The 23,107-nt window shown below is 38.8% G+C and overlaps 2 protein-coding genes across 4 annotated transcripts in view; one reads left to right on the forward strand and one right to left on the reverse strand.

Annotated features, from left to right (window-relative positions):
• Positions 1 to 5,200, reverse strand: part of LOC146479591 (zinc metalloproteinase nas-15-like) — a 14,211-nt gene extending 9,011 nt beyond the window's left edge. For both annotated transcript variants that reach the window (XM_085110442.1, XM_085110441.1), the window contains exons 1-5: positions 5,084 to 5,200; positions 2,097 to 2,276; positions 974 to 1,097; positions 466 to 557; positions 35 to 118 (exon numbers count right to left, since the gene is read on the reverse strand). In XM_085110442.1, coding sequence (XP_084966568.1) covers positions 35 to 118; positions 466 to 557; positions 974 to 1,097; positions 2,097 to 2,276; positions 5,084 to 5,147 — 544 coding nt within the window. In that variant the 5' untranslated portion in view covers positions 5,148 to 5,200. The remainder of the gene's footprint in view (positions 1 to 34; positions 119 to 465; positions 558 to 973; positions 1,098 to 2,096; positions 2,277 to 5,083) is intronic.
• Positions 5,201 to 13,001: 7,801 nt separating this feature from the next.
• Positions 13,002 to 22,454, forward strand: LOC146479592 (glutathione hydrolase 1 proenzyme-like). 2 transcript variants are annotated; one of them, XM_085110230.1, is made up of 8 exons: positions 13,002 to 13,122; positions 13,950 to 14,398; positions 14,601 to 14,793; positions 16,348 to 16,652; positions 18,134 to 18,273; positions 19,956 to 20,143; positions 21,075 to 21,315; positions 21,982 to 22,454. In XM_085110230.1, the coding sequence occupies exons 1-8, from the start codon at positions 13,079 to 13,081 to the stop codon at positions 22,249 to 22,251; spliced, it is 1,830 nt and encodes a 609-aa protein (XP_084966356.1). In that variant the 5' UTR covers positions 13,002 to 13,078; the 3' UTR covers positions 22,252 to 22,454. The 2 variants fall into 2 exon arrangements, with proteins under 2 accessions (XP_084966356.1, XP_084966355.1); XM_085110229.1 differs by having other exon boundaries at positions 13,013 to 13,117.
• Positions 22,455 to 23,107: the final 653 nt, after the last annotated feature.

Genomic DNA, 23,107 nt, shown 5'->3' on the forward strand with positions numbered 1-23,107 from the left:
TAGCTGACAGCAAATGAGAAACATCCATACTCACTTCCGGGAATGTTGCCCCATATTATTGTTACATAGTTATCCCTGTCGGGCCGAGACTGTTCGTGATAAAAACCAAGAGCATGCCCTGCAGAGAAAATTCACAATTTCAATTTTTGTATCTTTTGATATTTCTCAGTTGATCGTTGATGTCAACACAGCATTATCAGGCGTGGGTAACAGACCGACATGCCCTTTAGATCATACCAATGCTGGTTTTTACGTCTGTCGAACTGCCATTAGCTTGACCTTAAGTCATAACGTTTGTTCAGAAGCTTTCTTTAATAGCATTATAATCGATTTTAAGCGATTTACATATGTATTACGTTCTCCGCCTAACAACTAACCGTTTGTTATTCGTGAGAGAAATTATCAGCACCTGAAGTGGTTTTAGGTGGAACTGTTCAAATAAAAAAAGAGAAAAAGAAAAATTACCAATTTCATGAGCAACAATTCCCCTTGTCCAGCATCCTCTTGCAAGAGTGATATATTGGCGTCTTCCAATTCTTCCCACGTATGATGAACAACTAAGAAAGGCAGACTGATTGTTAAATCAATCACACAGACTCTACTTATTCTCGAGTCTATTCTCCAAAATGCATATGACTAAATAAGTAGCTAGCAGTTTGACAGGCAAGTTTACTTGGGTCCTTCCGTTTCGTTACCTTAACATTTAATTTAAGCACTCTTTGATTACTGTTGACCGTACTTTCTCAAGTCTGTCAGTTTGAAAATAGCCTGAAAAGAGTGTCTTGGAGTTTGTTTTGAAAAGACTAATTGTGGACACGAGGGGTTGTTGTCTTATTTCCTTAAATTTTCTTGTAACAGGATTAAGCTGAAGATAATGAATTTTTCCAGCTTATAAAACACAACTGTTAAAGAGGCATTTGAGTTCTAGCCCACAAACAGGATGAATTACAAATATCAGCGGCAGTGTACGCACCCGGAGCCGTATCGGAAGTAAACATAAGATCCTTCATTTGTTCTTTGCTTAAAGCGGATGCACGTTTTTGTGGTCCATTCATTCATCCCTGCTCTTATGGCGGCCATTGCTTGGGAATTTCTAGCTAGAACACAAATGACAATGGAGAGACGTGTAAGAAAAAGGGGGCAATCCACTGATTGATTAATTGGTTAATTGATTAATTGTTGATTGATTGATTGATTGATTAATTGATTGATTGATTGATTGATTGATTGATTGATTGATTGATGGATGGATGGATGGATGGATGGATTGATTGATTGATTGATTGATTGATTGATTGATGGATGGATGGATGGATGGATTGATTGATTGATTGATTGATTGATTGATTGATTGATCGATTGATTGATTGATTGATTGATTGATTGATTGATTGATTGATTGATTGATTGATTGATTGATGGATGGATGGATGGATGGGTTGATTGATTGATTGATTGATTGATTGATTGATCGATGGATGGATGGATTGATTGATTGATTGATTGATTGATCGATCGATCGATTGATCGATCGATTGATGGATGGATGGACGGATGGATGGATTGACTGATTGATTGATTGATTGATTGATTGATTGATTGATTGATTGATTAATGGATGGATGGATAGATGGATTGATTGATTGATTGATTGATTGATTGATTGATTGATTGATCGATGGATGGATGGATAGATGGATTGATTGATTGATTGATTGATTGATTGATTGATTGATTGATTGATTGATTGATGGATGGATGGATGGATGGATCGATCGATCGATCGATCGATCAATCAATAGATCGTTTCGTTAAAATCTACAAATTCAGTGGCAGCAACTATGAGGCAAAGTTTGTGGATGTTTCGTATTGTAAGATTGCTCAACCGTGCCATCCAAAAAGTGGGGGTGCTAAAGCCCCTCAGCCCGAACCCCCCCCCCCCCCCACCCCCTGTGCGTGATATAAACAAACACACTAGGATAAAAAATGTTGTAACGACTATTTGTAGCTCGACATTGACATGAACAAGGTGTCTGATTGTTTACTGATTGATTTAAGTCCAAAATATAGAGTAACGTGATTTGTAAAGCATTTACCCAGTCTCCAATCGATTGCATAGACTATAATTCCACCTGGCCACAGTTTCAGTCTACTTGAACCCCTCTTTCGGTCGGAGGAACTATCCACATCAATTTCGTGCTCAGCCTTCCATCGCTGCTCCGGTGTAAAAATCATGTCACCCTCAAATAGATTGGTGTCATTAACGCCAGAGTTCTCTGCAAAAAAAGCTCACAAGGTAGCATGCATATTTTTTTTAAACTCAAGGTTCGTTACCTGCACCAATCTTTGAAATAGCTATCTTATCCTTAACCTTTAACCTATCCCTTGTATGTGTGTAAATCTTTATTTATACACGGAAAATCATCAGCTTAAGTTAAAAACTAAAGCTAATTGGTTTTACCATTGCCCTTGTCGTAAAAATAAAATAAACGATCCTAACCGGCAAAATATGTTTTTTAGGAAGTCTACACAGGGGCTGATCTATGGGAAGGACGGTTGCAACCCTAACTAAAAGGCGTTTAAAAAGTAAGTTCTGTTTTATTTCGAAACCTTTTTCTTTCTTTCTTTTTAATTACTGGATTGGCACTATCCCTCATTCCCCCTCCCCGTAAATAAAACAAAATTCAAGTAGAAAGAATCCTGATTAGGCATGAAAGGAGAACTCGAAAAGTCATCCCCTATTGTGGAACAGAAACTCAATTGCGGCCAAATGTTTTAACAGATTTTCACAGATGATCGATGGAACTTTCCACTAATTCATAATAAATTAAAGATCCTGCGAGCACGAGCCACCTATGCAGTTAGTTAATTAATTAATTGATTAAGAACTGTGTTTATGGATTTGACATAAACATTTGTTTCAACCCGAGGGGATCAGTTTAGGAGTTGGACAAAAAGGAAAGGGAGCATTCCATTACTTTCAATTTCCGTTGTAAAGAAGTTTTAACAACAACAATTTATTTATTTACAGATTCAGATTATATAAAGGGCTTGTCCCGCGAATAGCCACAAAGCTAGTCGAGGCGGGACAAGACGAGCACGAGAACATAATGGAAAAAAAATTACAGTAAATTACAAACATGCTGGAAAACGGAAAACTTAACTTTACATAATAACGCAGATTTAGATAAGGCTATACATCAAAATTAAAGTAACTTATATGAAATTTTTTATTGTCATTAATATTACAATAGAAAAGAGATGAAAAGGGAAAGGGAGAATCAGATTACTGACTGGCAAAGAGAAGGACATGGATGATCAGGGTTTTATTTGGTCAATTATCGTTTCCACTTCAATATAGGAGTCTACAGTTTCAAGTATATCAAATAACTTTCCTTTTAGGGATTCTTTAAAAGATTTTTTTGTACTTTTTTTTGAGTTGCAGGTATCCCGTTCCAAATCTTGACCCCAACACGAGAGAATGCATTTCGTGTGGCATTAATGCGAGACTGAAAATGATCAGAGGTAGAGGAACGCGTTTATAGGAATGGACACTAGAAATTCGAGAAAACAGATTCAAAATATTTCTTGGGGCAGTGTTTTCGTTTACTGATCAAACATGAGGTTGCAAACGGATTCCTAATACAAGAATTGTACTGGTAATATTTTTGCTTTAACAAAAAAAGGTATGGCATGGTCGTTTGTTTTACCAAAATATATTAGCCGCAATACACCCAATGCAAAAATGGCTGACAATTTAATATTTTTTTGTCTGCATTCAAATTGGCCTCACTAACCTCGTTCTTGAGTTCAAATATCAAAAGAATATTTTACCTTGGACGAGGCTAGTGAGGCTAATTTGAATACAGACAAAAGAATATTAAAATGTCAGCCATTTTTGCATTGGGTGTATGCGCGCTTTTAAAGAACAAGAATTTAATTGATTAAATTTCAAAATTAATTTATTTATTTATTGATTAAGCAAAGCTGGACAAGAATCTTTAAATGTTAACATCATGATTATCATAGAGTGCGGCGAGTGAATAATCCGTTACCAATGTATTGAGTGGGGATCTTGTTTAGTCACGTATTTTTAAAAAATTACAATGAAATAATTTTTTAGCTTGATTTAAGTATCTTAGGATATCTCCATATTCATTCTTTTTAATTGAAACAAAACAAACTTGACACTTTAAATTAGAGGGAACAATGATTAATTGTTGTTGTTGAAATGTTCAAGGAGGTCAGATTAATTAGTGCGACACGGGCCTGTGTGAATTTGCCATCTTCCATTCCTTTCAAAACGTAAACAAAAGAGACAGGTTCAGTTCAAACGAAATAATATTCCCAATATGAAAACCTGCTATGATTATACTGCTTTTTCCAGTTTTCTTGATTTATTTACTAACTGATATACAAACGATCAAAATGGTTAAAACAATGAAGACATGTTGATATAGAAATAGAGACCCAACATCAAGTGCTGTATCTGCAAGCGAAGGATAACAAATCTCGCTTACAGCATGGCAGAAAGAACTTTTTTGCGGAAAGTTTTCAGCCTTACTGAAACACTTTTCTTCAGAGTATTGGGAAGGAGCCATATAAATATAAATTTAACGTTACGGCGTGAACGAAACAAGTACGAATTAAAGGGGAAGTATCATGAGGTTTTTGATATCTTTTGATAAAAATGATGAAATAAGACCTTCAATCACCTGCCAAATAATTCTAGAATGACGAGAGGAACGAAATCAACTCAATTCTTGGAAGAAACAACTTGTGATCTGTTCTAGCGCATTTTGGAAACAAAAATGCGAGAACTTGAAAAACATTAGCCTAATATTTTTCAAGTTTCAATCGAAACCAGCCTACCCTGTCTCTGGCCAGAGGTACTAATCGACAGTTTTATTGTACTGGGGTGATAATTTTTAACAAACTTGACAATTATTTTGTTGTTTCTGCTAACAGTCAAACATTTTTGGGTTTTGAAATTACAGCAAATTTTCGTGATACTTCCCCTTTAAGTTGAGGTCGCATCCCTTATGTTTTGTTGTTCTATTATTCAGAAAGGAAAGATGCTTACCGTCGGGATTATTGTCTGCGCCAAAAACTGTTCCAACTAACAGAAGAAAGACAAGCCAATTCATGTTCCTTTCTTTCCACCGTGGGACAGCAATGGAGTGGTTCACTTCATCTACATATAGCATCTGGAATAACACTGATAGCTGTCGCCTGACTGTTGTATAAATTTGAAGCAATATTAATGTAGCGGAAACCGCAGTTCCTACAGCTACATCGGATATTCAACGAGTGGCCAATCCGCCTCTGGAATCTGCATGAAAACAAGTAGGTATTTTAAAAATCAGTTCATGAAGCAAATACATAGACGGAAGTCAAAACGACAAGAAGGCCCCAAGTTGTAACGAGTACAACTAAACTGACGTTACATTAAAAATAAATTTTGCTTATACTTCGTAGGAAAACGATATATGCGGGGTTGTTTTTTTTCGCTCGTTTTGGGTAACTTGGGCTGTAAACGTTAGCCTAAACTGTGCTGTTAGGTATCTCCAGACGCACTTTAAAGGAACAGAGTCCGGCAATAATATTGAGATATCCATGCTATAATACTTCAAATACCACAACCATTTATTGTTTTAGGTATAGGGTGATTTTATTTCGAGATAAAAAAACAAGCTTCAAACAACCTCCTTCCTCTAATTAGTAGTAGTAGTAGTAGTAGTAGTAGTAGTAGTAGTAGTAGTAGTAGTAGTAGTAGTAGTAGTAGTAGTAGTAGTAGTAGTAGTAGTAGTACACTGTAGTAATATTTATATACACGATGAAAATTACAGCAGGGCTTATGTGGTGCTGTTGTGAATAAAATATAAAAATATGGTAAAATAACAAATTTCGACTCATTTCAATACTTAAAAAGCTGAAACTTAAACAGGTTACAGTGAACCTAAAACAATCAACTCAGATATATTTACATTTAATCAGAAGTCTAAATTATTCACAGAAGATTACTTTTCAGTTTATTTTTAAAACATTTTGTACAGATGGCTCCCTTGATTGCGTACCCAGAGAGCTCCAAAGACTTATCGATTTGCAACAAGTAGATTTGCGATGGATGTCCGTTTTCAAAAGCGGTACCTCAAAGGTTAGTTTCATTCGTAGATTGTATTGGCAAGTATACTTCTTAAAATATTTTTGAACAGAGACAGGAGCAGTTCCATAAAAACGTTTATGAGCCAACAGTAGCAACATCAACTTGTACAAATCAAACAGCAAGAGCCAGTTTGCATGACCTTATCACTGGGTGTGTACCAGTCTAAACCATAAATTAAATACGGAGCTTAAGCAACGACGACGGCGACGGCAACGATAACGCCACAAAACAATAGGTTTACTGAGCAAAAACAATCGCTATGCACATGCGTTTTACATTTTGGTACATTTCTTTGCCGTCCTCTGCAAAACAACATCGTGAAATGACCACATTTAGGTTTTGTGGAGAACTTGAACGTACGACGGTGAACTTTTCATTTTCTTTCTTAACATGTACGCCACTCCTACCGATTTGGTTCCTGGACAGTTCGTCATTTCTGTAAAAGTTGAGCGAATTGAAATAATCGAGAAGTAGCACAAATGAAATAAAAATATATTTTCGGGTGACGTTTTCGTTGCCGTTGCCGTCGTCGTTGCTTACGCTCTCTAAATCTTGGCGACACGTACGCGGTCGATCATTTCAAGCTCGTCCAAGAGGACCAAGAGGGTTTTTCCACAGGGAGTCCATAGTATTAACGCATAGGTCACGGAACTCGGGGATAATAATTAAAACTGACATTTTAGAAAACCTTATATCCAAAATCCTTTCTATCACGAAAATAACCCACCTTTTCCTACCAGGAAATATTTCAGTGATTTTTTTTATCAAGTCAGGTATCGCGTTTCATGGGAGGGAAATTAAAGTAAAATGGTCATGTCAACACTTCACGGACAGTTAAAATGGCAATTCCACGTTCACGAGTAGTGAACGACGACGTTTGCAGACATAAACTAACATTATTATTATCATTCATTTATTATTGTTTAAGATTTTTAGGAAACATGCAAAGTACTCTTTATATAATTTACTTACTACTTGCGATTTTCTGGGCAATTTACATTCTGGGGTATACTTCATTCTTATTTTTTAAGATTGTTTTTTATCCATGGAACGCAGGAATTGTTTTGTCTGATCACTGTGCTTCCTGCTTACTCGGTGTGATGAAATGTAAAGACACTTACGTAATCAGGACCTTACTGCCCTAACTGCAAATGTCAGTATCTGTCGAGGCTGCAATCTATGCCGAGAATGACTGTCGTTTACATGAGTTTTACAATTGATGTATGAAATTTTTAATATTTTAATATGGTTTACGACGTAAATTTCAATATATTGTAGTTCTTCCTTTTTTAGGCTATTTAGTTAGGCGTCCACTATTAGCAGAGGGGACTTCTCCCCTCAGCTACATTCCTTTTGTGACACAATAATAAAGTTATTGTTATTATTATTATTATTATTATTATTATTATTATTATTATTATTATTATTATTATTATTATTATTATTATTATTATACAAGCCAAAGCTTTTGAAGCAATGTTTGAAACACGAGCAGCAGTGTTTTATCGGGTTTTAAATCCCGATAAAACACCTGCAGCAAGATTTTTGAACGGCTTCAAAAACATTCCTGGAAAAGCTTGTGTCAAGAGAGTTCATAACAAGGATGCTTTTGTGAACGTTGGAAATAAGCATACGAGAAAAACGTTAAACACCGCATTCTAATAAGGAGGAGGTTTTTTCGGATATAAAACCACTGCAAGTGATGTTTTATCGACCATTTGATAGGTTAATGGGCTTATGAAGTATTAATTGAGTTTTTGAAGGTAAGCAAAATATTGAAGGCTCTACAGATAAGACCTGTGACTCGTATAGGTCAAGTTTAATGTGACTGTCCCCGCAAAATAAAAGCAGAAGACAAACAAAATCATGGATCACGATGAATTTAACTATCACGGCAAACGGCTACTAAGCAATCGGAATAAATCAGTTCAATAACGTTTCGAAATCCCATTTTCGCAACAATATGTGGTTTCAGACGAGAGACGACCGCTATTGTCACCTAAAGTATGCTTTGGGTTGATCGATTTTTATTCATATTTCGAGATAATAAAGCAAGCTTCAAACAACCTCCTTTTGTAATGAATTAAATCTTTTATTTTAACATAAAAGTTGATTTTGGCGCTTTTGTCACTGCTCGGTTCTGAGGTCCTGCGGTATTTGTTTGGTAAACAGCTTGAAGTTTTTGTTAAATTGATCTTTAAACTAGGTTGTGCTAAATATAAGCCTCGACATAAGCCCTCACGATGATTCTCAGGGATGAAGCAAAAATCCCTTGAAACTTGCAATACTCAAAGGATTCGATCAAGCCGGATTGTAGATTTGGGATAAGTACATGAAAGCCTGAAAGGGGGGGGGGTTCCTCTCATATATGGGCTAGATAGGAATGTGCCGCCCGACAGGGTATGGTTTTTGAGGGTCTCGATCCTTAAATAGGGTATCATTTTTGCACGTGTTGGCATTGTGTTCCCGGCGGTGTGATCCTTAGATAGATCAGCTAAAATTCAAGTGCGTCGAGTGGAGAATGGAGAGGAGACACTTAAAATTCTCGTGCCTGCGGCGCTCGCTTTTCGCGGCAAAGCCGCGAGAATAGCGGTTTCGCCGCAAAACTCATACGAGCGCTGAAGCAATTCCACTACCTCCGCAGGCTAGCGTAACACTGTCACAGTAGTGAACAAACTTCTCTGAGAGATGTTCTATGGTTATGATGGCATATTATTAAACTAGGCTTACTCTAGTATTCTATGCTTGATGCTTAACCTCCGATGTTACAGGAACAAAATAAAGCCATTCACGACATTAAATTCTTAGTTTTTGTTTTTCCTTGTAATAGGGTGTCATTGTTCGGGTTTGGGCCTTAAATAGGGTATCAATTTTCGTTTGTCTCATCCTTAAATAGGGTGAGGGTTTAAGAACCTGGGCGGCACACACCTATCCGAAATTTATGGAAGTACCCCTCCTCCCCCCCGGCATGAAAGTCTCTCAACAGACAAGAAATGAGCTAATGAGCTAAATCTATCAGTCTCAAGTTCGAACGGCCAGAACGTTTTAACAAAGACTACCTCTTATTAATAAGTTGCTTTAGCAGATAGAGTGTTCAAAATTTGCACGATGCGAAATGAATGTAAATTGTCTCACGAACAACTCGGCTTTTAATTAAAACCAATCACAACAAACATTATAAATGACAAAACAACCATTTTCATTTATGTTAATATTACAAGTCTTATTGAAAAGTGACAAATTCCTCATGCCAAATGTCAATGCGAAATTAAATCTGATAAATGAACCTGCGCTTTACGGTTAGGGGAATTTGTCTCCATCGTAGCCAGTACTCAGCACCTTCCGCAGGTCCTCGGACAGTAAACTCGGATTCTGCCGCTCCATCTACAAAGTCTTTGGTAAAACCTGCAGAAGCGAGACCTGTCGCGACAAGAGGCTAAAAAAAATATTAATAATAAGATCAAAAGAAGTATAAATTTACATGCTTTGTTCACAAGAATTTAAGCCGACTAGCTAACTTTTGAAAACTTCATCAAGTTTAGTCCTTTTCCTTCTCATTTCACTTATCTCGTTTAGGAATTTGATTTCCCAAAGGCGCTAACCTAAGCATAATCAATCACTTTGAAAAAAATCACACAGCCGGTTCACAGGTACTTGGATTGTTCCCCGACATCATGAGCGAGAATTAAAGACAATGAACACTGCTACTAACAAGAACACTGACATGAACACCAACAGGAATAAAACCAATACTAAAAGTTACAATTAGAATACACTGACGTTAGTATTAACATTAACGGTAACAATGTCAGCAAGAATTCATATAGCAAAGGCTCCTTCACACTGTCAAAATGAGGCCCTGTTAAGGGAGGTTTAGTCATTCCTTATCCCTAAAATTCCGGGGGCCGTTATTCCTTATCCCTAAAATTACCGAGACTGTTATCCCCAAAACTACTTATCCTTGGAATTTGACAATTGCTGGCAATTTTAAAGTGTAAAGCGACCCGTTTCTAATTTTGCAAGACTTTACTTTCAGAAAACAAGGCTAATAATAGTGGGTTGTAAATAATTGAAAGGAAAGAAGAGAATGTTAGTATTGTAAGGAATGTGGTATTGTAAGTAATGTAGTATTGTAAGTACTGTAGTATTGTAAGTAACGTCGTACCGTAGTATTGTAAGTAATGTAGTATTGTAAGTAATTGTTGTATTGTAAGTACTGTAGTATTGTAAGTAATTGTTGTATTGTAAGCACTGTAGTATTGTAAGTAATGCCGTATTGTAAGTACCGAAGTATTGTAAGTAATGTCGTATTGTAAGTACCGTAGTATTGTAAATAATATAGTATTGTAAGTACTGTAGTTTTTGTAAATACTGTAGTATTGTAAGTAATGTAGTATTGTAAGTACTGTAGTTTTTGTAAATACTGTAGTATTGTAAGTAATGTAGTAAAGCAAATACTGTAGTATTGTAAGTAATGTGTTATAATTTCAAGTAATGTAGTAATGCAAGTACTGTACTGTAGTATTGCTAGTAAATAAATGATTCCAAAAAAAATGATAGCCTAATACTGCATAATTATACGAAAACTCTACAGTTTTATATGACGTTAACTTAAAATAAAATAATATTTCCCTCTTTGTAACTGATCACTTGCCTACCTCAAAGTCCTGCGAGAGTGCCAAACAATCCTGGTAAACACTCATAAATCGCTTGGTTCGGCGGGACTACTACTTTGTAGCACATTTAACTCGCAGAACACAGAGTTTACCTCCTCCTCCTCCTCGTTGTAAGAGTCACATTGTAAGCACCAGTCATAAGATTAACGTTTATTTTATCTTTTCTTTGATTCAGCTCGCCGCACTTGGAAAGTGATTTACAATTTTCTTTTAGCAATCAGAACAACATATGAGATGATTATAGCTAACTCGAGCTGTCTATCATCTCATATCCAACGAGCGCTCGTGGAATAATTGTTAGTTATTACGTCGAGTTGTCAACCGCTTGAACCAAAGACTTGTCTTTTTCCGAACAATAGCAAAGGATCACGTTCGTCATGGCTGCGCAGTTTTGTAACCAAAGGTTGGAGGGACTGCCACAACTCGTTCAACATCACAGAACATTCACACTCACTCTTTGCGTTTTAGACTTCATTTTCTCTCCCGTGGCAATTCTTGGAAATCTCCTTGTTATTCGTGCCTTATGGAAATCCTCATCAATACCACCTAATTTGAAGAAGTGTTTTCTGAGCCTTGCTTTTTCAGATCTTGCTGTTAGACTGTTTGCGCAGCTTATGTACGGTACTATAATGGCAATGATGTTAAACATTATTTGAAACTTATAATTGTTGCGTTAAAATGGGGTTAATAGACGTACGCAGCTCCCACTGTGTGTCCATGGTATTGATAAAAGCCTTTACAGTTTTTGCCAGTTGACAAGCATGTCTTGAAGGACCCTTTAAGCAATTTTTGATTTTCTGTAAGAGTTTTTTCTCCTTTGATCAAAGTGTGAAGAGACCGTTCTGCTGAATAGTGTTGTTGTCTGTAAAGAAATAGGATCCATAGACTTCTTTACTTGTGATTTCATGCTTATATATGCTATTTATCTGCCGTAAGATTGCTAGCCTTCGTGCCAAAGAAATAGGAGACGGTGGTTTTCTAAAAAATCGAGTGTATGAAAATTTTACCCCCCCCCCCCAAAAAAAATCTTTCAAACAAAAGTCTTATCCCCCACTGCAATGACAGTTTGAAAATTGTTCCCCCCCCCCCCGCCCCCCTCATAGTTGGCCTGGTGGTTGAATTGTTGAGAAGTTCCTGGGCTCAACGCTTGGTTACATGCGGAAATCGCTAGCTCTCTGAATCTGAACTGGCAAGAGAAACAATCAGAAGTTAGGCGAAATTAAGTACAGGCGTAAGGTAATTAAGGTAATTAATTAACTTCTAAGTACATTGAACTTACTTAAGGTACTTACTTAAGGTAAGTAAGGTAATTCACGTACCTTAGATCATCTCTTCAGTGTTATTGTTATTGCTGGAGTCTATTCTTCAGTCGTCAAAAGAAGGTACACAGAAGGTCAAAGCAGCACGGGGTTTGAGACAAGAGAGCCTCTCTTGGTTGGAGAGCAATACAGGAGCATTTGATGTATGGATGTGGATATATAGATTTTGAAGAAGCCTACCATCTCTATTCGTCTTCTAGTCAATTTTTTTGCCCAGATAAACAAGCCTTCAGAGATAAACTGCTTGATGGAATACACGGTTTGCCTGTCTATGTCATTACTCAACCTATTACGTGCAAGATCTTTGTCGCTCTGAAGAATAGTAGCGATATGGAGAAGTTTCTAGTCGATTTTACCAACTCTATGATTGGTGAGAGGAACAATTGCTAAATACATTTAGTTGGTACCTTTTGTATGTCTTAAAATTTTACCCCCCTCACTTTTCGTACAAGGTAAAAAATTACCCCCCCCCCCCCCAAAAAGAGCTCTTTTAAAAAAATTACCCCCCCTCAAAAACCACCACCCCCCCCCCCCCCCTAGGACGTAATAAACGATCGGTCCCCTAATAGATCCACGGCAAATATTCAACAAACCTGAAACTGCTTGGTTTTTCTTTGGTCAATGATTCTCACAAACTAATAATGCCAGTACATCTCTATAACGCGCAAGTTGTTTCATGTTTTTTTCAGAATGTTTTTATATAAAGAAAGATAGGAGGTGTAATGAATTCGAAAGAAATTTACGCTCCAATTCTGTCGCTCTCTCGAGTCCGAGGGGGGAGCGCGGGCTTATTTTCCGGAACAGTGGCTAGAAGAAAGATAGTAGATTGTTGGGTAATCCATCACTCACTTCTGTCACGCGATGCAAATTTTGCAATCTTCGTACTCTCGTGATTTTATAAACAGACTCATTACAGCATGGCTGAAAAACTTCTCGCTGCCAGGGAGATCGATCAAGTTGAGTAAGTTTTGTTCGTTTTACATCCATACAGGCTTAGTTTTAATAGTTTAATAGACATGGGAGCTGTTGTAAATCGGCTAGCTATTCAAGCGAACGGCCTCTCAACTAGGTGAAAACTGGAGCACAAAGCATATCTCTACAAATGGAGTGTTCTTTGAGTAAATACTCTAATCACAATGCGTCTTCTAAGAGAAGAAAAAGTCATTGAAAACCTGTTGCGGTTTTATTTGTAGACACGAAAGTACCGGCAGATGAGCTTTATGTGTACCTTGATTCCGTTGTCGATTTTCCAATTGTCTGTCTCAGATATCCTTTAATTAATCATGAAATAAAAACTATCTGATTATAGACAGGGAGGATTCTAAACAATATATTCACTGGTATAAATACGTGTTCTTATTTAAATGTGCAAGTTGAGTTATGTCCGGCCGAACTAGCCAAGTCAGTGTTACTGTTCGATGAATTTAACAATGCGTGTTCAATGTTTTGCGGTTATGTGGCAATTGTTTCCACGCAGTGGGACAAGCATCTGTAAATGTCTGAAATGTTACAACTCATCTTTGAATATTTTAAACTTTGTGTTGACTTGCTTTCAACGATGTCAAGGAGGTTTTGCTACCGTAAAAACAAACAATCTGAAGCGTCGTTGCGAGTAATTAGTTACGTTTGTGAATTGTTTGTCACTGATGTAAATATCCCTCTACTCTATGAACAGTCACGCATAGCAGTTATTTGCTCTGTCACACAACGCCAGCGCTGCGTGACAACGAGGACTAAAATTAGTTAGCCATTAAATCAGATTTTGTCTGATTTCTATAATTGTTACAGGATGTCTAGCTCTACGTCTGTGTTTAAAAGTAAAAGAACTTGGTTTATCACTCTCACAGTCCTGTACGTTCTCTCATGTATCGGCGTCGGCCTTTTTCTAGCGTACTGGTTCACCAGGAATCGTCCTATGGAAAGGATCGAACTCCCAGAGCACCCGGGTTCCTTAGGCGGGCCTTACAAGCACGCCAGCGTGGCATCGGACGCAGGACCGTGTTCCTACATCGGCAAGGACATTCTTCAACGGAACGGATCGGCTGTTGATTCGGCTGTTGCTACGATGTTATGTGTCGGAGTAATCAATATGCATTCGACAGGGATCGGAGGCGGTGGATTCATGGTCGTGTATAATCGGAGTGGAGAATCCGCCGAGGTGTTTGATTTTAGGGAGACTGCTCCAGCCAAAGCTACAGAGGACATGTTTAAAAATGCGAGCTTTAAAGAAATCAATAGTAAGTACAGTGCAGCCGTTTTTTCTTTTCAAGTAGGGGTGGGTCAGGAGACGTTTCGATTACTGGCGCGCGCAGCTGGGATCGGGACAACAGCAGAACTCGTTCCAACTTTCGAACGGCCAGGAATTGAAAACACACAATAAAAACTAAAGCACGCTTTTCTCTCAAGCTAACGTTTAAAACTGGCCATTTTCCCCTCAAGGCACACTAGCTACCGGTGTCCCAGGTGAAGTGCGTGGTTACCATGCCGCCTGGCAAGCGTATGGGCGGTTACCATGGAAACAGTTGGTTCAACCAGCTATTGATAAAGCAAAATATGGTTTTATTATAAACACTCCGCTCTACGAGACGATGGTTAAAGAAGAAGACAGTATCAGGAAAGATCCCGGATTGAAGTGAGTTTGTCAATGTCTGTTTGTCTCAGTACGTTTGTTGTTGTGTACCAGATGCAGCGGCAAAATGAGTGCGCATGCTCGTCACGCGTGAGCAATCTTACGCGGCGAAATGGCAGCATTTTTAAAATTCCCATTGTTTGTTTTCGTTTCGCGGGGATAACCCCAAATCAAAATAGATAAGGTTGCCGTTTTTAGGTTCGAACTTCCTCCATCACAAATCTTATTCAACAAAAAAAATATTGTGGTAACAGATGTGAATTTGGCGATTGAAGTGGAGCATTCGTAATCGACTCTCGCTCGAATCACAAATATGCGGAGCATGCGCACTCATTTTGCCGCTGTGTCTGTGTACCATGCATATACAGTGTAACCTCTATTTAACGAACCTCTCTATAACGAAGTCCTCGTTATAATTAACAATTATTCCACGAGAGCGCGTTTGATATGAGATGATAGATAGCCAACGAGGCGTGCAGCGGCGAGTTGGCTATAATCATCTCATATCCAACAATCGCGAGTGGCATAATTGTTTTATTAAAAACAATCAAGCCAATCAAAACCCTGGAATTGCATTATACAATGATCCAGTGTTTAATAATGAACGATATTCTCCAGCCCGGTAATTCGTTAAATCGGGGTTCCGCTTTACCAGTGTCAAAATTTAGGTCACAAGAGAGACAAAACAACAGCAATAGTATGGCCCTCGTGTGGAGCAAAAATCAGAAAATAGACTTGATAACAGGACAACACCGTGGACTTAATTGTGGTGTAACACCAACATAGTTTGGTTTTTAAAAACAAATGACCAGAGTCGGCATTTGCGTCCTCTTAGAAGAGGCGTTGAGAGTGGTTTATTAACACTCCTGCAGAGAATGCGAATGTGTTGCTATGTGCCACTTAACAGCCCTCCAGATCAGATAATAATCGTTACCGACGCTAACCAACTGAGCTACGCAGCCAGCTGCAAGCAGGCCGTGAGAGTTTAGGTATTAAAGTCTTGGAAATGAGGATAGTGTACTGTTTTCAAAGTGTGCGAGACGCGTAACACCTGTGAACTGTAATATACAATGTATTTAAGAATGAGTTAAGGGCTATTTACTCGGTCGCTTTTTTTGCGATTATTGTCGCAATTTCGTCGCGCTTGCGCTTGTGATGAGAATCGCAAGAGTAGCGGTGATTTCAGTGCAATTTGGGCGCGAATCAAGTGTGGAATTAGCTGCGATTTACTGAACATTCTTCCCAGATTGCCATCAAGCTGAATGAAGTTTCGACCAAGATCTAGCCCACTGCGATATTGCTGCGACAATCTCGCGCCTAAATCGCACTGAAATTGCAACGGGCTTGCACTTGGATTTGGGCAGCAAAAGTTGCATTCAAAAGTGCATGTTTAAACGGGCCTTTGAGTAGTAAAGTGAACAGTACTACCTTTGAAATTCCTCTGAGCCACTAGACCTAGAAAGGAAACTTGGACCGCCGCGAACAAGAAAGATATGTGAACTGATCATAATCGATTCAGAAGGGGAGAGGTTAATTTTGTTTCTGTTTTGTTTCCAGACAGTTATTTCTTGATGCCGAAGGAAATCTAAGAAACTCAGGAGACAACATTACTAACCCGCAATACGCAAATACCCTCGAGGACATACGGGAAGATCCCGAGAGCTTTTACAAAGGAAAACTAGCAGGAAGGATTGTGCGGGACATCAGCTTGCGGGGCGGGATCATGACCTCACAGGACTTAAAAGAATATAAAGTCCTGCGAAAGAAGGCGCTAGTCAATAAACTGGGTAATATGACGTGGTTCACATCCCCTCCACCCGCTAGCGGACCGGTGATAACTCTCATATTAAACATCCTTAAAGGTACGTTATTTAGTAATTCATTAGGGTGCTGACCATGACAATTTTTTATTGTGGTGGATAATTAACAATTATTACACGAGGGAGCGTTGGATATGAGATGATAAATAGCCAACGAGGCGCGTAGCAACGAGTTGGCTATAATGAGACATATTTTGTATCTTTCTGATTTCGCTTTGCAAGAACAATCAGAAGACAATTTAATGGTCGCTATTTCTTGGGCATGGTATAATGGCTCATATACCATGGCTGCTAAGCCAATCAAATCCTTGAAGTTGCATTATACAATCATCCAGTTTTTAATTATGTCGGATATTAAGCCAGCTGCTATTCGGCCAGGTAAATTTTTGCAACACACTTTTTAGTGATACTGAGGTGAATAATTTAATAGATTTGTTACAAACCAAACCAGTGGATAAGCCAGTCCCAACTATAGTCCCTTTATTCTGAAATATCGGCGAAAAACTCGCCCTTAAAATCCAAGATAATACAGGGAGGTGATTGGGGTTTGAGTAGCCAATCAGAAAACGCGAAAAACAATATCCCCTAGTTTGGTGTCAAAATCTTGTTGCCATGGCAATGGCAAGGCACGTGACCCTCATAACTGTTGTACTAGACACATTTAGACAAACTCCACTTTAGTGGTTCTAAAACGAACTGGGGTAAACTAGGGGTAAACTAGTCTACGAACAATTTCAACCATTTGGACCGTGACTTTCATATTAAATCGCTATTATTAACTTTTAAAAAGCAACTGGGAGAACTGCAGCTGACTCTGTACCTTTTTTCGCCTATGGTGTTTAACAGCTTTTTCATGTTGTGTACTGTATGTTGTAGAGGTGTTATTTCGTACATTATTATTATAATGATGATGATGATGATTATTATTATTATTATTATTTTTAAAACCCCACATCTTCATTTTTCAAAAAAAATTCTCAAGTCTAATGCAAAAGACTTAAGTTTGGAAATGCAGACCTTGGGTACAGGACAAGCTCACTCAGACAAAGTTATCCCAAGCGTACGCTAGACGCAAGCTGGAGGCAAAATCCATGACATCGGGGTCTTCGCGCATGCGTTAGCACCAAAGAACACCAGTGGGATAATCTTCCATCGTCTAGAATGGATGTCCACTTCCACTGTCTAGACGATGAAAAACTAAACACGAACTTCAAACTTGCTTATGAATTAGAGATCAATGTAAACGCAACTTATCCGAAGTTGAAGTCACTGGCGCCGAATCTTACCCCTTTGTCAAAGAAATTAAGCACCGTAGTCACTACGGTGCAAAGTTTTTAAATTCTAAAACGTTTTCACTCCAGGCCCTGACATTTTCTACTGCGAGTCCTCTAAACTACAGGAAACGGAGTCCAAAGTTGGCGCACGTTTAGTATGATTGGTCCTACATGCTACTCCATTTGGCGTGTACTTTAGTCACGCGCGACAGTTCATGTATTACACACTCACAATCTTGCTTATTTTAGGCTACAATATGACGTCAGAGTCACGTGCTAATGCGGCCAATTCGTCTTTGATGTATCATCGCATTATCGAGGCGTTTAAGTTTGGTTTTTCCTGGAGAGCACGACTGGGTGACCCGGCTTTTAATAATGATACGAACGAGGTTGGTAAATTATATCTAGTAAAGACCTGTCGTATGAAGCTTTTTGCGCAAACCCAAAAACCTATAATACGTAAAAGCAGTTTTGCACCACACTTTTCCGTCGACTGCCCCCTCGTTCCCAACCGCCAAAGGCGACTGAGGACGAGGTTGCATCGACTGTTAAAAGCACTTCATTCCTACCGCTGGCACGATTCTTTTTTCTTCACTAGAGAGGCAGCACCTGGTGCTGTGGTTAGCGTATCAGACTTAATCCTTTTATCCCAAATATCAAAGAACATATTCTCCTATCTTGTCCCCATACTTTTCTCATAAAAGCACTAGGGAGAAGTTATTAAAATATCACGAAAATTCACCTTAGCTGATCTTGTCCTCAATTCTCATGACCCCAGTGGTTGAATAAGTCTTGATATTACAAGGAGAAATTCGATGCTGATCAGTGCTGAAACAAGAAACTTTACTTTGCATTGCCTGCTCCACACAGGGTATGCTTGCTCAAAGCCCGAATGAAACTCAGCTTATCCTAAAATAAACTTAAACAGAGGTTTTGTTTTGCTCATGTCGAAGTTGTGCTCTTTAATACATGCTTGTGCAAAGCTTGCGTGCATTTCTCAAAAGCTCCCGAAGAGGTTTCGGACCCGAAAAGTAATTTTATTATCCCTTTCCTACATAATGCCGGTTGTTTTAAGTACAAACTAACTCAATGTGTTCCTTAATCTTGGAAAAATTAAAATGTTTTTGCTTTAAAAATTATCAAACACTGAATTTTGGTAATGAATTTTGCACATGTAAAATAGTTGTCGGATCCGAAATGTTATCGAGAGTCAGTGAGAAATGCCCGTTAGTAATTAGAGAAATCTAGAATTACGTTTGCAGCAAACGGCAAAAATGACCACGTGACCATGTTTATTCTACATTTGCCGCTCTCTGTATTCAGTCTCTTAGTAAAATTGAGTGGTTTTTCGTTATCAGCAAAGGTCCGAATTATTTTGCCCTCTTCTCATCTACATGATCTATGTACTTTTCAAGAAAACATAAACGCGAATTTCACGTTTGCCGTAAACGCGATTCTAAATCTCTGCAATATCGGGTTAAAGTTCGTTAACACTCGGTCAGTATCCCATGATACATTTTTAAATCAACATGGCTTCGCTTGAAGGTGCGAAAAAAAATGTGTACCCAAGCGGAGAAAAATGGAAGGTTAAAAAAAGAGAGCACTGGTTCATCTGCAGGGATATTACTGCGCTTTTCAATAACATACGGACTCTGAACGTCAACCTCAAGTAACGACTGTCGTGTTTTACTGCCGTCAATCATAATTACGGTGACAACAGGCTGGCCGCAAAAATAAAGAAACCGACAAACTGGATCAAAATCCGCCAATCACACGGCACAAACGTGACCTTTTGACCCCGTCGAGCCAAACTTTTTTATTTTCTGAGAGGTCCGCTGCAGTGATTGACGGCAGTGAAAAGCGTAACGGTTGGTTAAATCTTGAACTTCAGAGTTCGCATGTTATTGAAAGGCGCAGTAATGGGTGCTGGCAAACCAGGGAAAGACAGCAAAATCCCGTGGCCAAAGTGGAGTATTTATACTTCGAGTTGCTTCATGCTTCATGCCAGGACGTTAGCATTTGTGTATGGGTTACCTGTGGCTTGCAACCTTACTTTTTTTTATAACTACAGATTGTCTCCATGATGACAAATCAAACATTTGCCGAGTCGTTGAGGCAAAAGATTTGGGACAACCAAACCCACAGTAACGCCTCGTATTACGGAAATCTCCGGTTTGCTAAAGACTATGGTACGTCACATCTTTCCGTTTTGTCACCGAATGGAGATGCAGTGGCTTTGACATCTACTATAAACTACTAGTAAGTATCACATATCAGGTCAGGATCCAGTTTGGACGGGTAATTAAAAATGTCACATTTCACACAGTAGCCACTAAGGAAAGTGCCTGTCAAGAGGTTATTTTCTATACACTGTTACGATTATTTTGCGTTTAATAGTGAAGTGTTTTGCAAAAAGGCTTTTGAGTTAGGTAAGAATGACATTGCACAAATTTCGTCAACGTCAATGTCAATGATATAACGTTAATGCATCAACTGATAAAATTTTCTGATAAACCGTTTAAAGCTCTAGTGAAGTTCTTTCTCTTCAAGTTCAGTTCGAAAAGGGGGTCTTGATGCCCCCCCCCCCCCCCCCACTTGTTCGGATCCCCCCTGCGTAAGCTCATATTTCTTAGGTGGTGGCCCGCAAGTTTTCGGGACTTGAGTAGCTTCAACACGACGAAATACATTAAATAAAAGATGTAGAAATGAAATAAAGTGTGTAAATTATCAGGTCATTTTTTGCCCACAGACAATTAAAACATCAATTTCTGTTTTGAAGGATTTATAACTAATTCCTTTTAGATTGTACAATCAGAATTAATGGCGTTTTGAATACTACAATCGTGGACGAAACTCGTGAGGAAAACCGAACATGGACAGCAAAAAAGGACTTGTTTACTATTCCTCCCTTCTTAATTCTACCAAAGTTACTTCTCCCTCTCCTCCCCCTATCCTATGTTGATTTGGGAAGTGCTCATTACCAGGAAACTGTTTGTGACCCAGAAAACAACACTGAGTCTGGGGAGAGGGGGTGAAATATGGTCGTTAGCTTGTTTACTAGTAAAAACGCTTGGAAGGGTAATTTTTTTAACTGTTTTGTCCACGATTGTAGAATGACTAGCATTTGAATGAAGTTACTTGACTTGTTTTGACTTCCACTCACGTTCACGTTGTTTCCCTTGATTGGCAGTTTTGGGTGTAAATACCGCTCCACCGACACTGGAATAACCTACAACAACGAGATGGCTGATTTCTCGACCCCAGGCCAGCCCAACCCTGATGACATAGAACCATCCAAGAGCAACTTTATCAGACCTGGAAAAAGACCCCAGTCTTCCATAAGCCCTGTTATATTCACTGGCGAAAATGGTCGAGTGAGACTGGTAGCGGGTGCTTCTGGGGGCCCGCATATTACGACAGCGGTTTCTTTGGTAAGTAATGCGCGCGTGTATAGTCCTGTCCCAGAACTCCCTCTTTCTGTTAGGATTCAGTTCACATGTGGAAGAGCTAGGAGAAATTCTGGAGAGGACTAGTGCGCGAAATAAACAATTTGTAGAGGTTGAAAGCATTTTCAAGATGTTTCTAGTTGAATTGGATATATGTTTATCCTTTCGGAAGAGACGTCGACCAAGCAGATTTTTGAACAAACACTGAGTTTAATAACAATTAAGTTTTGTGTTTTACGTTGTCAAACTACAAAGGGAAAAATAGAGAGATATATACGTTACAATGTCAGATTTTACAGATACAGCTAACTACATGAATTGCGAAAGGTACAAGAAAATCACTAAAACTACTTACAATTCTGGTTGCCTTCTCTTCTGCTTTATGAAGCGAGGCACGTACCTATTTATCCTTTTACAAGAATATGCATGATATGTAAAACACGTATCTTTTAACACGTACTTAGTAATCCTTTTACAAAGTCCCAACTTTTACGTCAAAAATATGTGCATTATGCAAAACACTAGTAACCTGCTGCAGCTTTCGTGTTCCCATGCTGTAAAGCGTATTTGGTCATCTCGTCATGGAATTATGCTCTATACAAATCTACAAATTGAAAGGTTTTGTTCGCCTTCATTACTTTTGCTTTTTAGGCTGTTATTAACGAGCTATGGCTGTCACGTGGTATCTCCAAGGCCATCGATGCACCTCGGGTTCACCACCAACTCTTTCCAAAAACAGTGTTAATCGAAATTCCTCCTTACACCATCTCCCAGGGGATTCAGGACGGTTTGCGGGCCCGTAAACATAACATCACAGTAAGTGAAGATTTTGCCGCTGTGCAGGCTGTGGTTAGAAATGAAGACGAAGAAATTTACGGGAAGAGTGACCCAAGAAAATATGGATGGCCTGCAGGATTCTGAACGAGAACAATTTCCTCTTTCCGGCATCACAAGACTCTCCTACAGTCGAATCTATTTCAACCCAAAGATTTTTGAGCTGAAATTTTACGTTGAAGAAACTTTATTTTCCCCCAAGTCCAAAAGAAGTAGAGAAAATGCTCCGCAAATATGGAAACCTGTTTGTATTTTCTGGTTTACGACCTCAATAAAAAAATATTGTTGCACTAGTTCTGAACAAGGATATCATGAAACCATGCCGTTTTAAATTTGGATAAGGGGGTTAGTTTCTAAAGAAACCGGGCACTGCATCGGTAGGGAGTATAAACGAATGTTTGCTGTTTTCAACGGAGTTGATAACTTAAGGTAAATTGGCAACCGCAAAGAGATTTGACCACTGTTTAAGCCCTCGTCATTTGCTCTGACGAAGGGCTTACGCTCGAAACGTCAGCACTCGAATCTCTTTCCGGTGGACAATTTACCTTTAGTTATCAACTCCAGATCTGTTGCAAACCAAACATTCTTTTAAAATTTGGTTCTGTGAGAAAATATCCCGGACAGGGGGAGGGAGGGGGTGCTTCATTACAATAGCTATATAGGTTAGGGCTTTTTGGTCCGAACAGGGGTCTTGATGTTAACGGTTTTGGTCTGTAATTCTGAAAGGGGGTAAGGGTTTTATACAACTGGTCTGAAAACAGATATTAGAAAATAACATTTGGCGCGCGCTGGGCTTAAAGAACCAGACGACACACCTCTACCAAATGCTCCTCGCGGGATGCCCATGCATATATCGTGAAAGACGACAGCATTTTGGACGATTTGGCTGAGAAGAACCTTGAAAGAGTCTACTGTAAACTAACTGATGTTGACCATGTCTCAA

This window comes from Pavona decussata, unplaced genomic scaffold (genome assembly GCF_977016875.1).
Source record: "Pavona decussata unplaced genomic scaffold, jaPavDecu1.1 SCAFFOLD_58, whole genome shotgun sequence".
NCBI lineage: Eukaryota > Metazoa > Cnidaria > Anthozoa > Scleractinia > Agariciidae > Pavona > Pavona decussata.